Consider the following 15,454-nt stretch of genomic DNA (forward strand, 5'->3'; position numbering starts at 1 on the left):
CTCAGGGCAGCCCAGCTCCAAGTTGATCTGTTGTTCAGCATCTTAGCTGTAGAGGGCAGTGTCACTGGCCCTCGTATGTGGGATCCGAACCGGGGTCCTCTGACATCCCAAGCCAGCTCTTAACCAACGCGCCACTTGGCTGGCCCGCCAGTGATGAATTCTGTTGTGTGGCCCTGGGAAAGCCTCTTGCCCTCTCTGGGCCTCTTTTTCAGGTTGTAAGGAAGAGTTTGGGTAGAACCTGAGCCCACTTTCATCTCAGAAGTCCCACCTCATAATTTTCAGACGTGCCCAAGGCAGGCACCCTCACCTAATCTGACTCTCTGCGTTGTAGGAATTGCAGCTATGGCACCAAGCAGACAGTGCTGGGCAGGGAGGGGATATCTCCAATTTATTTCCAAGTAATTTTATAAATTTCCAACATACAAACAAGTAGAGAATACTCATCACCTAGACTTCACATCTTTCTTGTATGCATGCTCTTATTTTGTTATATATTCCTGAAATATTTAAATCAATTACAGACATCATGATGTTTTGCCTTTAAATATTTTGCTATGCATTTCTCAAAACTGGTGATTTTTATTCACAACAGCAATTCTACGCCCACACTTCAAACTAACAACAATTCCCTAATGTTCTCTGATCCCCACTGCAGTTTTTCCTAATTTCTCCAAATGTCTTCCACAATCAGGTCAAACTAGGATCTAATCAAGATACAAGTATCGAATATGATTATTATTTCTAGTAAGACTCTCTTAATCTGGAAGATTTACCTCCTTTATTCCAGGATATTGGTTTTCACTCAGCTGTTTATTGTAAAACATTTCAAATATAAAGATAACTTGCGAGTACGGTGTAGTAATGCCCAAATGCCCTCTTCCGAGGCCCCATGGAGCTTGTTAGCACTTGGCTGTATTTGCGCCCTTGCTGGCTCCCTCTCAGACATACAGTTGCTGAATTACTTGAAGATACATTGTAGACATCATAACACTCCCCCCCCCCCCGCAATATGTCCGCCCACGTCTTCTAAGACCAAGAACACCGTACAAAACCACTGTGCCCTTATCACACCTCAGAAGATTCAAAATGACAGTCTCATTTGCTGTCTAGTCACCAAACTGCCCCAATTGTCCATAGCATTATTTTTGTAGCTTAAAAAGTATATAGTACAATCTAAGACTACAAATGAAATCTGATTATGTCTTTGTCATTTTCTTTTAGTCTGGAATAATCCCTCCATCACCCGACCCCCTACTACCTGCTTTTGAAGAAACCAGAATTTTGCATTGCAAAATTCTAGATTTTGGCTGAATGCTGCCTGTGTCCTTTAGTTTGTTCCTCTATCCTATGAATTACCTGATAGATTTGGGTGCAATATTTTTGCCAGAACACTTGACAGCTGTTCTGTCCACATGGTATTGCCTCACATTCCAGGGGATGGCTGTTATCAGGGTTTGTGTGATCTTCTGGTTGGTATCTGTCTGTCTCAGGCACTCAGACTGTTCCTTGGGAAGGCCTGGGTTTCAGGGTGTCTCTGGAGAAGGTTCCTGTAGCTTTCTTTGCCTGTGAGAAACCTAGAGCATTGGTGCTGCAGAAGGGGAAACTGAGGCTCACAGGGGTGGAGCCTTTTGCCCAGCAGGGTCAGAGTGGAGCATATGACAGCCCAGGTCTGGAGTCGGGTCCTCTGTCGGCCTTCTCCCAACTCATTTGGTCACCTGGGGCCATGGGAAGCGCTTAAGGGAGTAGAGACCCTGACCCACAGCTGCAGGGTCCCCCCCACACCCTTCCTGTGGAAGGTGGGAGCTGTGGCATGTCCCCTGCCCCTGGCAGGTAAGCTGGGCTGACAGAGAGCTCAGCCTGGGTCATGCCCTCCATTTCCCCAGAGGATGCAGCTGTGAAGGGGCGGCTGGTGGAGTGTCTGGAGACTGTGCTCAACAAAGCTCAGGAGCCACCTAAGTCCAAGAAGGTCCAGCACTCCAACGCCAAGAATGCCATCCTCTTTGAGACCATCAGCCTCATCATCCACTACGACAGGTGCCCACCTGAGGGTTGGGGGGGTAGGCCAGGAAAATGGGGGCTGGGGGCCTGGACTCCTGGGTCTGAGGGAGGAGGGGCTGGGGGCCTGGACTCCTGGGCCCTAGGAGAGTGGGTCTGGGAATTGTGACTTCAAGGTAGGAGGAAGATGAAAGTGTGAAATGTTACCCTGCCAGGTTGGTGCTGGGCCCCTCCTGGGAAGTAGAATTTCTGGTTATCTTTATTTGGGCTCAACAGCCCAGATGTCTGGGTCTATAGGAGTGATCATGACTGGGCCAGAGGGCAGGAGTTAAGACCTGTGACCTGAGGATGATGAGGGATGCTCTAGCCAGGCCCGAGTCCTGCACGTCCTCACGTCCTCGTCTCTTTCTCACCGGCAGCGAGCCCAACCTCCTGGTGCGGGCCTGTAACCAGCTGGGCCAGTTCCTGCAGCACCGGGAGACCAACCTGCGCTACCTGGCCCTGGAGAGCATGTGCACACTGGCCAGCTCTGAATTCTCCCATGAGGCGGTCAAGACCCACATCGACACTGTCATCAATGCCCTCAAGGTGCAACCTCGGAGCCTGCTCTGGGCCAGGCTCTCCATACCCACTCAGCCTGTGTCTTCCCCACCCCCTTAAGAAAGCCTGGGACTCAGAGGCCCTGGATGACCAGCTTTATGCCACACGGAGCCTAGAACGCACCCCGTGTGCTTTCTTCCCTCAGACGGAGCGGGACGTCAGTGTGCGACAGCGGGCGGCTGACCTCCTCTACGCCATGTGTGACAGGAGCAATGCCAAGCAGATTGTGTCGGAGATGCTGCGGTACCTGGAGACGGCCGACTATGCCATCCGAGAAGAGATCGTGAGTCCTAGGAGGGCTGGGGGCCTGGACTCCTGGGTCTGAGGGAGGAGGGGCCTAGGAGCTGTACTCCTGGGTCTGAGGGAGGAGGTGCTGGGGGCCTGGAAACTTGGGTCAGAGGGAAAAGGGGCTGGGGGCTGGACTCCTGGGTCTCTAGATGGGGACATTGGTGAGCCCAGATCTGGTGAGTCACACCTGACTCCCCCATGGGCACACGCTCATGCATACATGCATGTCCGTCTTCCCTCTCGACTGGCAGGTCCTGAAGGTGGCCATCCTGGCTGAGAAGTATGCAGTAGACTACAGCTGGTACGTGGACACCATCCTCAACCTCATCCGCATCGCGGGCGACTATGTGAGTGAGGAGGTGTGGTACCGTGTGCTCCAGATCGTCACCAACCGTGATGATGTCCAGGGCTATGCTGCCAAGACGGTCTTTGAGGTCAGCACCCCTACTTCACCCTCAATGAGGGTCATCGAGGCAGAGCAAGGACAGCTGGGGCTGTGTGTCCAGCCAACCCAGGCCACCATCCTGCTTCTTCCTCCTCACAGTGATCCCTGAGCCTCCCAGAGGACATGGGGACCAGGCATTCACGGGCCAGTGTGAGGGTCAGCAGGACACCCAGTGTGCAGTCAGTGATTCCTAGGTTCCAACAGTTTCCCACTCTACCTCAGAAAAGGGGTCCCATTCCATCCTGTTCTATTGCCTGTGTGAGCTCGTGCCAGTCACGTGCCCACTCAGTGTCTCAGTTTCCCCATCTATACTCCCACACACATCAGAGTCCTGAGGGTTCCACAGTTAACAGGAGTCAAGGGCTTAGCACCACCACCCCTGGCACACCTGAGAGCTTCTGAGCCAGGGTGTCACTACTCATGGTTATCCCTGCCCTCCCTGTCCCTAACTCCCAGGCGCTCCAGGCCCCAGCCTGTCATGAGAACATGGTGAAGGTCGGAGGCTACATCCTTGGGGAGTTTGGGAACCTGATTGCCGGGGACCCCCGCTCCAGGTGAGGGGGTGAATCCATGCACTTCTAAAGGGTCCAGGGTGTGGGGACTCCCAGGCATCTTCTCAGCCTCTTGCCCAGCACCTGGCGGGGTAAGGCAGAACCCAGCTTTCAGGAGCCTTTGGGACAGAACGTTGCCATGGCCACTGCCCTGGAGCCAGCCTGGGGTCCCTCCAAAGGAGGTGGCACCTCGCCACGGGGGGCGTTTCTGGGAGAGAGGTGGGTGGAGCCGGTGCCTGCTGACCCCGCCCACCCCTTCCTGCGCAGCCCCCCTGTGCAGTTCTCCCTGCTGCACTCCAAGTTCCACCTGTGCAGCGTTGCAACGAGGGCCCTGCTGCTGTCCACATATATCAAGTTCATCAACCTTTTCCCGGAAACCAAGGCCACCATCCAGGGCGTGCTGCGAGCCGGCTCCCAGCTGCGCAACGCCGATGTGGAGCTGCAGCAGCGTGCTGTCGAGTACCTCACCCTCAGCTCTGTGGCCAGCACTGACGTCCTGGTCAGAGTCCCCGTCCCCACACGCCCCCTCTTTTGCCCTCTGCGCCTTTCCTTCCCTCTCCTTCTTGTGACTGGAGCTGACACCTGTCCCTGACCTGCTTGCGCCCCCTGACCCCACAGGCTACCGTGCTGGAGGAGATGCCGCCTTTCCCGGAGCGGGAGTCGTCCATCCTGGCCAAGCTGAAACGCAAGAAGGGGCCAGGGGCCGGCAGCACCCTGGATGATGGCCGGCGGGACCCCAGCAGTAACGACATCAATGGGGGTGTGGAGCCCACCCCCAGCACTGTGGTGAGTCCCTTGGGACTGGGCTACCGGGCAGGGTCCAGCAAGGGTGGTACTTCTTCTCACCTTTACCTGTACTTTCTGCAGTCGACTCCCTCGCCCTCCGCCGACCTCCTGGGGCTGCGGGCAGCCCCTCCCCCAGCGGCATCTGCGGCTCCCTCAGGTGCAGGCAACCTCCTGGTAGATGTCTTCTCTGATGGCCCAGCCCCCCAGCCCAGCCTGGGGCCCACCCCGGAGGAGGCCTTCCTCAGGTACCATCCGCCTTGGGCCCTGGGCTGTCCCTTTTCCTTTGTCCCTCCCAACTTGCTCCTCCCTGTCCCTGTGCCTCTGTTCACCCTGGCTGCCTCCTCTCCTGGCCTCCTCCCTCCCTCTGGCCACTGTGGACTCTCAACTGCCCCTGGCCACCCTTTGTTGTCCTTTCCCTTCATCGTGTCTCAGCTTGCTCTTCCTTCTCTCTTTCCCTACTCCCTCTTTCTCTCTCTTCGGCCCTCTTGCTGCCTGTCTGGGATTGGCTGCCTGACACGCCTGTCTTCTCTATCTGCTCTGGGATTGGATGGCCCAGCGAGCTGGAGCCGCCTGCCCCTGAGAGCCCCATGGGTTTGCTGGCTGACCCAGCTCCAGCTGCTGAGTAAGGGTGGCCTCAGGGGGTTGGGGGGGCCAACTCTTGTGTCCCTAGGGAGGGTCAGGGGACTGGGAGAGTTCATCAAGGGGTCCCTGATGAGCTGTAGAGGCAAGAACTTGGAAGGGAGTGAAAGTCAGGGTCCTCCGATATGGGGGGCAGGGGTGGCAGCACATGCCAGGGTCCTTATCCCATTAGAGGCAATCACCAGACTTATTGTGGGGTTCTTTGAGGTTCATTAGGGAATCTGGGTATGTGGATTCTGGGGTTCTGCCCTTTCAGGGCTTGCTGTCTCCCTCTATTAGCTCTGGGACTTTACCTCTGGCCTCCCCAATCCTCATCTCATCTCACTTTTTTCCCCACCTGCAGCCCAGGTTCTGAGGACATCGGCCCGCCCATCCCGGAAGTTGATGAACTGTTGAATAAGTGAGTCTGGAAGAGGTCGGGGACAGGCATCGGGACAGGTGGGGAACACAAAGCAGGGCCCACACAGGCACCCCTCTCATCCTGAGCCCCCCACAACCCCACCTAGGTTCGTGTGCAAGAACAACGGGGTCCTGTTTGAGAACCAGCTACTGCAGATTGGAGTCAAATCGGAGTTCCGGCAGAACTTGGGTGTGTCCCAGGGGACTGTGGGGTTGGGGTTTCGGCTTGGGTGGCAAGTAGGGAGCGGGTCATAGGAATTCTGATGGAGCCTTGCCTGTTCCCATCACCACAGGCCGCATGTATCTCTTCTATGGCAACAAGACCTCGGTCCAGTTCCAGAACTTCTCACCCACTGTAGTCCACCCCGGAGACCTTCAGACTCATATCCTCTAAGCCTGGCTCTGCCTCCTGGCTCCAGACCCGCCCCTCTGGGTCTGCCTTCCTGGCCACTGGGAAGGAGATGGACCCAGGTCCTGACCCGTTTGGCCCTTTTACTTGACAGCTTGAACTCATGTTACTTCTCTTGAGATTTAGTGTCATCTGTAAGACGGGGGTGGGTCTTTTCCCCTCAGGACAGGAAATGACAGTAAGTGTTGCGATAGTTGTGTAGGAGACATTACTTCCAGAACCGCTGCTACTCTGGGCCCGTTTGTCCCTGTCAGGCTCCACACCCATGATTCCAGTGCCTCCTGCACTCGAGAGCCAGGCCTGGGGGTCTTGGTACTGACCAGGGCCCTCTCCTATGTGACCTGGGCCAGACACTTTGCCTCTCTGAATCTTCCTATCCCCTTTGTGAAGTGTAGACCCTCTTCTCCCAGCTCATAGGGTTTTGAAGATCAGTGTCTTTGGAAAACTCTGGAAGGATGGCTGGCATAAAGGAAGTGCTTGAGCAATGTCAGTCGCCTCTGTCTCTGGGCCTCCATTTTCACTCCTCTGAATTTACAGGGGTTAGACTCCAAAACTTTGAGGACTTTTTTCAGTTCTTGGCTTCATTCGTCAACATTTCCAACGGCCTCCTGTAGTCTCAGTTCTGTGCTGGGCATGGGAGAGGCAGGGGTGAAAGATGCATAAGGCCAGCCACTCACCCTCTGGTTGCTGATAAATAAATGGTGATAATGACACTAGTCGCCACCATTCTTGCGCACTTAACATGTGCCAACCACCCTGACAAGTACTGGTACTGGATTATCACTGCCTGTGGAGGACATGATGCCTTTTGCAGATGGCTAAGGGAGGTCAACTTGCCTACAGCCACTGAGGTGGTAAGAGCTGGGATTCAAACCCAGAGTGGCTTCTGCCTTAGAACCAAGTGACATGCTATAATGGAGTCACCTAGCCCATTGTGGGAGGCCAGAGGAGGCACCTAGGGGGTGGGTCAAAGGTTTAGCATAGGAAAGGACTTTGGCGCTGGGCCTTGTAGAATGAATCCCGGATGGTAGAGCTGGGCCTCTCAGAGGTTCACGGCCAAGGCCCTGCTGTTTCTCCTGGTTTTGGCTTCCTTGACAACGGGTGGGCACAGCTGGCAGTGCAGACCAAGCGTGTGGCCGCACAGGTGGACGGTGGGGCGCAGGTGCAGCAGGTGCTCAACATCGAGTGTCTGCGGGACTTCTTGACGCCACCACTCCTATCGGTGCGCTTCCGGTGAGTCAGTGGGCTTGCTACCGGGTGGGTGGGGCTGCCGGGTGAGAGGCGGGATCTGACTGAGCCCTGCCTCCTCCCCTGCCAGGTATGGAGGCGCCCCCCAGTCCCTCACCCTGAAGCTCCCAGTGACCATCAATAAGTTCTTCCAGCCGACAGAGATGGCGGCCCAGGACTTCTTCCAGCGTTGGAAGCAGCTGAGCCTGTGAGCAGCATGGGGACGGGGAGGGGGAGGGGAGCGGACAGAGCCACAGCCACTGCCACACTTCAGGGTGGGTGGGGCCTGGGCTGCCAGGTCCCTGACTGGAACCTGTCCCCAGCCCCCAGCAGGAGGCACAGAAAATCTTCAAAGCCAACCACCCCATGGATGCTGAAGTCACTAAGGCCAAGGTGAGAGAAGGGGTGGGACAGGAGAGGTGACCCTGGTCTGACATCCCCGCCCTGCCTCTCCCTAAATCTGTGATTTGAGGAGCAGTGGCCACTCAACTTCTCTGAGCTTCTGTTTTCCCATCTGTAAAATGGGGTCAGTTCCCATTCCCAAGGGTTTTAGGAACCGGTAATACCACTGTCTGGGAGGTAACTGATCTGGCACCTCTGATGGCTACCCCACTTCCTCCTCAGCTCCTGGGGTTTGGCTCTGCTCTCCTGGACAACGTGGACCCCAACCCTGAAAACTTTGTGGGGGCTGGAATCATCCAGACTAAAGCCCTACAGGTGGGCTGTCTGCTCCGGCTGGAGCCCAATGCCCAGGCTCAGGTGAGTCGGGGTCTGGGAGGCCCACCTAAGACAGATGAATCACTCCCTACCTCTTCCGCATTATCAACCCCTGCCCCTCCCGCTCTGGTCTTCCTCTCCCCTGCCCTCCCACCCTTATTTTTGTTTCTCCACCCTCTTGGCCTCTTTTATCTTTCATCCTTTACCTCTTTGTCTCCCCTATCGCTTTTATAACCCCCTCCTGTCCCTTCTATCACCTTTCTGGTCCCTTTCTCCTTTTTCTCTCATCTTGTCTCCCCTGTATCACCCTCCCTGAGCTCATCCTCTCTTACCTGGCCTGCCCCATCCATCTGCCTCCTCCGAGTCCCCTTACCCGTTGTATGTTCCCTTTAGATGTACCGGCTGACCCTGCGCACCAGCAAGGAGCCCGTCTCCCGTCACCTGTGTGAGCTGCTGGCCCAGCAGTTCTGAGCCCTGGACTGTGCCCCTGGGGATGTGACCGGTGCCAGGCAGCCCCTAGGACTGAGGGAGCTTTGGTGGATGGGGCAGTGAGGGGACCTCTGCTGGTGACAGGGAAGACCCCAGGATAGGGGGATGCCTAGGACCTTCCTCCGGCCTTTTGTATTTTTATTTTTGTTCATCTGCTGCTGTTTACATTCTGGGGGTTAAGGGGAGCCCCCTCCCCCTGTCCCCCCCAAGCACAGAGGGGAGAGGGGCCAGGGAAGCAGGTGCCTCTTCCCCTCCCACCCTACCCCGTCGTGGCCCCCCCACCCCCTCCCCATCCAGGGGCTGTGTATTATTGTGAACGAATAAACAGAGAGACGCTAACAGCCCCAAGTCCCTGTCTGTTGCTCACGCCCAGCGGTCACAGGAGTGGGGTAAGAGCATGCAGAGTATGGGTGGCCAGGCCCCGCAGCCCATGGGTGGGACTCTGAGCAGACAGCAGTAGCAGCAGACGCCGTGGCCCCAATTGCAGAGCCACCAGTCGCGATCCTGTACCCGGCTCCTCAGTCCCTGACACCAGGTAGCAGGCTCTCGGCACCTGGGCCTGGTGGGCTGCGTCCTCTGCCTTCTCTTCCTGCTGGCCTGGCTCTGGAGGAAGGACAGGAAGGGCTAAAGTGACCAGTGGGGTCTGGACCACTAGATTGCCAACCTGCTGGAACTTATCCCATCCGGGGCCTGAGTTTGACTAATAGGCAAGGGTCTCACGGCTCCATCTGGCTGTCAGTGACCTAAAGGCCACAGACTTTCTGACTCAGCTGCCCCTTTTTCTACATAGCCTTAGTCCCTTCTTTCCTGGGGATACTGTGTGCAGCCCCAGGCAATCTGCTTAGTCACATAAATTGTAAACACACAGGTGATGCTCACCAGGCACCAGGCATTGGGCTCCAGGTTGGGGGGCCCCCAAGGACCCTGCCCCACTTTACAGGTGGGAAGCAGGTAGAGAGGAGTGGCGTCAACAGCTAGGAAGGGACATTTGTCTGTCCCTCCCAGGTGGAGCTCTTTACCGTTTTGCTACATTCATCAGGGTTGTATCGTCACCCTAGATCCTCTTGTCTCTCTGGGGCCTCGGGTTCTAGGACAACTTTTCCTTCTTAATCTGGGCTTTGGGGAACCCCACCCACCCACCTCAAGACTATTGGTAAAGCCTATACTTTAAGAAGTAGAACGGAGCATGTGGATGTAGGAGCCAGGTCGCCTGTGTGTGACTCGTGTCTCTGCCACTTATTAGCTAAGCTTCAGTTTCCTCATCTGTAATTTGGGAATGATAACAGAACCCTCACCTGTGAGGATGAGGTGAGTCATTACATATAAAGCACTTGGTAAGAGATGAAGTCTCAGTGTTAACTATTAGGATTACCTGGGAGATTCTGTAACCTCCAGGCTGGGACCTCTCTGTCCCTTCCTTCCCATCAGTGTGGATGTCCAGGCCTCAAGGAGAGCCATGCCCAGTGCATGCTGGGTCCTACTAGTCTCTCCAGCCCCACCTCTTACTCCCACCTTGTGTGACCTGGGACTCAGTGTCCCAGCCTGTGCAAAGGGGACCTTGTGCCCACTGCTAACCTGGCGGAAAATGCATGGCAGTGACCAGGGTGTAGAAGGAGCGGAGGAGGCGCCGACGCTGCTCAGGGGAAGGCTCTAGAGAGAAAAGAGAGGGCGACAGCTAGCCCCTTTGGGGCCCAGGACCCTCCTGGTCCCACCCTCCTCCTCAGTTACCTTTATCTCCTGAGGGCTCCACAGTGAAGAGGCAACGCTTCAGTTCCAGGTGGAGGAGCAGCAGCCTGTAGGGAAGAGGGTTGTTATGGCCAGGGAAAAGGGGATGAGAACCCCAACCCACTCCCTCGTCCGAGCCCTACCCCAGGATGTCCGTGTGCAGGGGGAAGCCAGCGGGCAGCGCTCGGGGTCCCAGCGGCAGGCAGGCCCGCAGTGGATCCAGCAGCGGCTGCCACCAGCGCTCCAGAAGCTGCGGGGGGCGTGGTCAGTGAGAGGCGGGGCCCGTTGGTAAGGTACGGGAAAGAGTTGTGGCCTTGGAGGAGGGGAGAGGACAGGAGAGGAGGAGAGGGTCCCACAAGGGCGGAGGGCAGAGGGGATCGTGGATGGATAGGGGCCTGGAAGGATGGGTAAGAGCCAAAGAGGGGCCAAGCTGGGGTGAAGGTGATTGAAACTCAGTCCAAGAGGGCCGGGTCCAGCGTAGAGGGAGCACTCCCAGGGCAGGGTAGTGAGAGAAGCGCCGGTGTTCGCGGGTAGAAGGTGTAATAGGGGGAAAACAGAACACGGCCCTAATTCACCTGTGGCTCCAGCTGGCTGAGGGGAGGGCGCGGCCCGCAAAGCAGACACAGCTCCAAGCCCGGCAGCAGTGTCAGGGTCAGAAGCCGGTGAGGGACCTGAAGCGGGGCACAGGGTAGGCGGGACGGTGCTTCGCCCCTTCCATCGCAAGCCCCGCCTCCTCGCGGCTTGGCCTTTAGGTCTCACCCCTTCGTGCACACGTGTCCGAGGCCCACACCTTCCCCCTGCCGTCCCCACCCACTCACCGTGGGACTCCCGTGCGGCAGGTACACTGGGTAGTCCCGAGCGGCCTGCGGGGGCAGGGACCCCACTAGCCAAGGGAGTAGCACGGCCTCTGGTGTCCCCAGCCGCCACCAGCTCTCTGTTGCTGCCACCACACGGCCAGACACGATCAGGCTGACGAAGGCCGTGTCCGCAGCCTCGGCGAACCCAGACAGGGCTTCCTGGATAAGGGAGGCAGGCTGACAGCGAGTGAGGAGGCAGAAGGAAGGGTGGCAATGACTTCCCAGGTGGGTGAGGAGTGGGAACAGCCCAGCATACAATTCAAAGCTTGCCTGGTGGCCATACTCGTGTGTTTCACCCTCCCTGGGCCTGGGTTCCTTCACCTTCTCATGTGGTTACAATCCCCAAGTCACATCGTGAAGTTAGATTAACAGGTAAGGTGCCTGCAACCCTTCCTAACACATACTACTATAGCGAATAATTATAACAGCAGCAACTATGGCTTATTGAGTCCTACTATGTGCCAAGTAGGCACAATCAACAACCTACTGAAGCTCAGAGAGATTAAGTCACCTGCCTAGAGTCATATTGCTGGGAGGCAGCCATGCCAGGTGAATCTACAAGAGCGGTATTCAAGGGGCAGAAAGAACAGCATGTGCCAAGGCAGGGAAGCTGGGAAGTTGTTGGGATTTGTGGGACCCCTGAGGCATCTGAATGAGGGGCTGGAACCTTGTCCTGGGAGTGAGGAAAGCCATGAGAGGTTTGTGACCGGGGAGGGGCAGGGTCTGCTCTGTGTGTATAAAGATCCTTCTGGGGCCAAGTGTGGAAGCTGAGAGAATGGAAAGAAGTGGAGGCAATGGTCCAGGGATAAGAGGATGAGGTCTGAGATAGGGCCATAGGGACAGGTTTAAAAGGTCCCAAGGACATTTCCAATACCTGAAAGAAGGACCCCTCTGGAGGAATCACGCAATCCACACACTGAGTCAGGTCCCCGATGAGCTCTGAATCCCCCAGGAAGCTGTCGATGAGGCGGTAACTGGCCTAGCAGAGGGAGGAGGGAGATGCCTAGTACCAGGTGGGCCCCAGAACTCCTGCCTCCCCCTGGGAAAACTGGCCCAGTTGGGTCTAGCTCCAGGGTCAGATGACCAAACTGCCCCAAGAACCTACAGAGTTAGGCTGTCCTGGGGGCTACTGGGAACTGTAGTTTCCAAATCAGTGGCCTCACCTTCAACTCCTTCTTCAGTCTCTCTACGTTGCGGATATTGGTCAGTTCTTCAAGTCCCACAAGAAGAACCTAGAAGAACCATATAAAAGAGTAGAGACCCTGGACAACTAGTTCTGAGATGGGAGGGGCTGGGGCTCAGACTGAGAGGGGAGGGGGCTGGGAATCTGGACTCCAGAGTCTGAAGAAGGATGCTGAGAGCTCAGATTCCTGGGTTTGGGAAAGAGGGCTGGAGAATCTCACCATAGCCCCAAACACCATCTGGAGTAGTCTCTCTAGTTTCAGCTCCAAGGTGTCCTCCTCAGATGACAGAACAATGAGGGTGATGCTGTGAAAAAGGTGAGAAGGAAGAATGAGTCTAGGCCAGGGAAACAGGGCAGTGAGGATGGCAGAGTTTGCACTTGATCCTGGATGCCAGCTACATCCTCCCCCAGCACTCATACAGAGAAATTCAGGGATCAGAGGGGATAACTGGCTTGTCAGACATCCCACAGCCATGTAAACAGCTGGCCTTGGAGAGCTGGAAGGTCTTGGGGTATCTTCAACAAGGGCTATCACCAGAGCCCTGTCCCTGCTTCAAACTACCACTTAGAGACCTGTCATGGAAGCTTTTCCACACCACAGTGGTGTCCTTGGTCCTCGCAGAGCTCAGCTGCACCTCGAGATTCTGCCCAAACATGTGGACTCCATTCAGGGAGCCGATGACAGAGAACGGGAGCTGGGGAAAGGTTGGGGACATTAGATAGGAGCCCTCAATATCCTCCACCTTGGGACCCAAGAGTCCAGGCGCCCAGCCCCCTCCACTTTCTAGAGCCCCTTGGCCCCTCCTCTCTTCGGGGAACAAGGGTTATTGCTCCATTGCTCCCTCAGCCCTCTGAACTCAACTCTGAAACTTCCCCAGCCGCTACGTCCTTGAAGACCCAGAATCCAAGCTCCTAACCCACTTCTATTTCGGAGATGCAGGCTCCAGGGCCCCACCTGCTGGCGGGCGGGGGTGCCGCCGCGGCTGCTTCGGCAGAACAGGGGGACTCCGCTGGAGGCCGCGAGACACAGCAGATGTACGGTGCCCTCCGTCCCCTCCTCCCCCATTTCGAACCCCCCCCCCAGTCCCCTTGTAGGTTCGGTTAGTGCCGGCTTTGGAGCATGACCGTAGTCACAATACGTAGGGCTGCCGTCCAAAGCCGCCGGAGGGGTGATGGGAAGCTGATTGGAAGAAAACAAGATTCCCGCTTTCATCCAACTCAAACCCACCCTCACTCCCTATTCCAGCACCTCCTCCAAACGCTCTTCTAGTTTCTTCCGCTCCAGCCGGAAGTTACAATACCTCTAACAAAAATGGCGGCTAATTGTACTGGCAAAGCTTCATAGTCTCTCCCTGAAGTGATTTCGCTTCATTTATTTAATGAAGAGAATAAAGGGCCCGGCTTGAAGGTAGTGACCACGCCAGGGCGTTGCCTAGCAACCATCAGGCAGGGTAGGATGTTTTATGTTCTAAATCGATAAACAGCTGTGCCCCATTCAAAGATGGCGACGGTGCCAAGGTGTTGCCTAGTAACCATTTTCAGTCTCATTTCCACCCTAAAGCTGTAAACAGCTGTGCCCCGTTCAAAGATGGCTTCATGACGAATCCCGAGCACCCTTCCCTAGAGCAAAATGGAGGAAAATAACCCTCTTCCCCCTCTCCCTCGAGGATGGTTTGGTCCGTCGAGCGTTGCCTAGTAACCCCGCCAAATTACATGGTTGTTTTTGTTAACAGAAAAAGAAAGATGAAATTCTTCATTTTTCCAGAATCATAAAAATTTTATTTTTGTAATGAATTTATACATGATAGTGTATCATGCAGAATATGAAAATACTCCTCCCCAAATCCTTTCCTTAAAAATAGAAAGTTGACAATTTAACACGGAATATTCATACGTTTTTCCCAAATATGGTCACTGTGTCAATATTAATCTGAGATCTACGGGGAGTATGTACTTCTACTTATACAGATTGCCAGGAGTATTACCAACCTGAAACTAGTTCAGCTGCCCTGGAAGGCACTTGCTTAGCTGCCTTCAGGCTCTTGGTAATGCCAATTCAGCTTCTTCTCTACGCAGGCAGTTCTATTCCAACACTTTTTTGTTAACTCTTTTTTGTTAACTTCTGGTTCTGTCTTTTATTTTTTTGGCGGGGGTGGGTGGGGAAATGCTTGAAGAGTCCTCCTACAATAATGCCAGAAGCTGAAGTCCAGTTTAAAATATCTAATTATTTTACCATTTGTAGTACATTAATGGAAATGTTTAGAAATCAGTTAATTCAACTAATTGTACATTAACCTTATTGAAAGAACAGTTTCCTTATAAGTAACAGGGCAGATTTTTATTTTAGGTACCTTTTTAATCTTACCTGTTGATCATTTTTCTTTTCTCCACTTTAATCTTCCTTGTAATTTTATTAAAAATTGAATTACATGCATAAAAAAGGAGGGAGCTACTTTAAAGAAATTTGAGATATAATGTCTAAATATGTTTGGTCTTTGTTTGGATCCTGATGTAAATGAAGCAATTGTAAAAAGACATTTTGGGAGAATTGGGGAAGTTTGATTATGGATTTAGTGTTAGATGATACTAAGAAATAATTTTGTTAGTGCTGATAATGGCATATTGGTTATGTAAGAAAAGATCCATAACTTTTTAGAGGTGGCTCTTAAGCATGTAGAGTTAAAATGATATGATGAAGGGAATTTGCTTTAAGAGGCTTCAGCAAAGAAAATAAAAGAAAAAAGCAACGGATAAGGTAAATGTTACAATATGGGGATACGCTTTTTGCAAAGGAAATGTACCCGTTTACCTTGAAATACATTGCCAAACTTCTCTGGAGCAAGTTGTCCTGATTTACACCCCCACTAGACTACAACTGAGCCTCCCTCATGGACATTACTTTTTCCAATATTAGTTAACATTACAAAGGTAAAATGCTATATCGTTGGACTTTCTATCAGCACTTCGTAATTGAAGATGAGCAGTTTTCAGATGTTTATTTTGCCATCATGTGTGGGAAAAGTCTGCTTAGATGCCTTCCCATTAAAAAAATAATAAAGGATTTCTATTGTACTTTCCTAAGTACTTATTGATTAGTAAGATGTATTTATATAGTAAATTTCTGTCAACACATATGGTACAATG

General features: G+C 54.0%; 2 protein-coding genes across 8 annotated transcripts in view; one reads left to right on the plus strand and one right to left on the minus strand.

The window, feature by feature from the left end:
* Positions 1–8,886, plus strand: part of AP2A1 (adaptor related protein complex 2 subunit alpha 1) — a 35,122-nt gene extending 26,236 nt beyond the window's left edge. The window contains exons 8-24 of one of the 2 annotated variants that reach the window (XM_019658301.1): positions 1,884–2,034; positions 2,415–2,583; positions 2,741–2,878; positions 3,135–3,317; positions 3,785–3,882; positions 4,147–4,378; positions 4,498–4,665; positions 4,747–4,910; positions 5,222–5,287; positions 5,648–5,704; positions 5,811–5,893; positions 5,997–6,086; positions 7,222–7,345; positions 7,431–7,547; positions 7,663–7,732; positions 7,964–8,098; positions 8,450–8,886. In XM_019658301.1, coding sequence (XP_019513846.1) covers positions 1,884–2,034; positions 2,415–2,583; positions 2,741–2,878; positions 3,135–3,317; positions 3,785–3,882; positions 4,147–4,378; positions 4,498–4,665; positions 4,747–4,910; positions 5,222–5,287; positions 5,648–5,704; positions 5,811–5,893; positions 5,997–6,086; positions 7,222–7,345; positions 7,431–7,547; positions 7,663–7,732; positions 7,964–8,098; positions 8,450–8,527 — 2,123 coding nt within the window. In that variant the 3' untranslated portion in view covers positions 8,528–8,886. The remainder of the gene's footprint in view (positions 1–1,883; positions 2,035–2,414; positions 2,584–2,740; positions 2,879–3,134; positions 3,318–3,784; positions 3,883–4,146; positions 4,379–4,497; positions 4,666–4,746; positions 4,911–5,221; positions 5,288–5,647; positions 5,705–5,810; positions 5,894–5,996; positions 6,087–7,221; positions 7,346–7,430; positions 7,548–7,662; positions 7,733–7,963; positions 8,099–8,449) is intronic. The other variant, XM_019658302.1, reaches the window with a different exon arrangement.
* Positions 8,646–14,372, minus strand: FUZ (fuzzy planar cell polarity protein). Of its 6 annotated transcripts, none has more exons than XM_019658304.1 (11): positions 13,266–13,570; positions 12,884–13,005; positions 12,531–12,615; positions 12,291–12,359; positions 12,002–12,106; positions 11,089–11,286; positions 10,846–10,941; positions 10,414–10,520; positions 10,274–10,338; positions 10,121–10,195; positions 8,646–9,148 (listed from the first exon to the last, which is right to left on the minus strand). In XM_019658304.1, exons 1-11 carry the CDS (start codon positions 13,521–13,523, stop codon positions 8,922–8,924), a joined length of 1,407 nt encoding a protein of 468 aa, XP_019513849.1. In that variant the 5' UTR covers positions 13,524–13,570; the 3' UTR covers positions 8,646–8,921. The 6 variants fall into 6 exon arrangements, with proteins under 6 accessions (XP_019513849.1, XP_019513854.1, XP_019513853.1 ...); XM_019658309.1 differs by lacking the exon at positions 13,266–13,570 and adding an exon at positions 14,300–14,372 and having other exon boundaries at positions 8,674–9,148; positions 11,089–11,304; XM_019658308.1 differs by lacking the exon at positions 13,266–13,570 and adding an exon at positions 13,612–13,731 and having other exon boundaries at positions 8,674–9,148; positions 11,089–11,304.
* Between the last annotated feature and the right edge of the window lie 1,082 nt (positions 14,373–15,454).

Source organism: Hipposideros armiger, unplaced genomic scaffold (genome assembly GCF_001890085.2).
Source record: "Hipposideros armiger isolate ML-2016 unplaced genomic scaffold, ASM189008v1 scaffold_283, whole genome shotgun sequence".
Taxonomy (NCBI): Eukaryota; Metazoa; Chordata; class Mammalia; order Chiroptera; family Hipposideridae; genus Hipposideros; species Hipposideros armiger.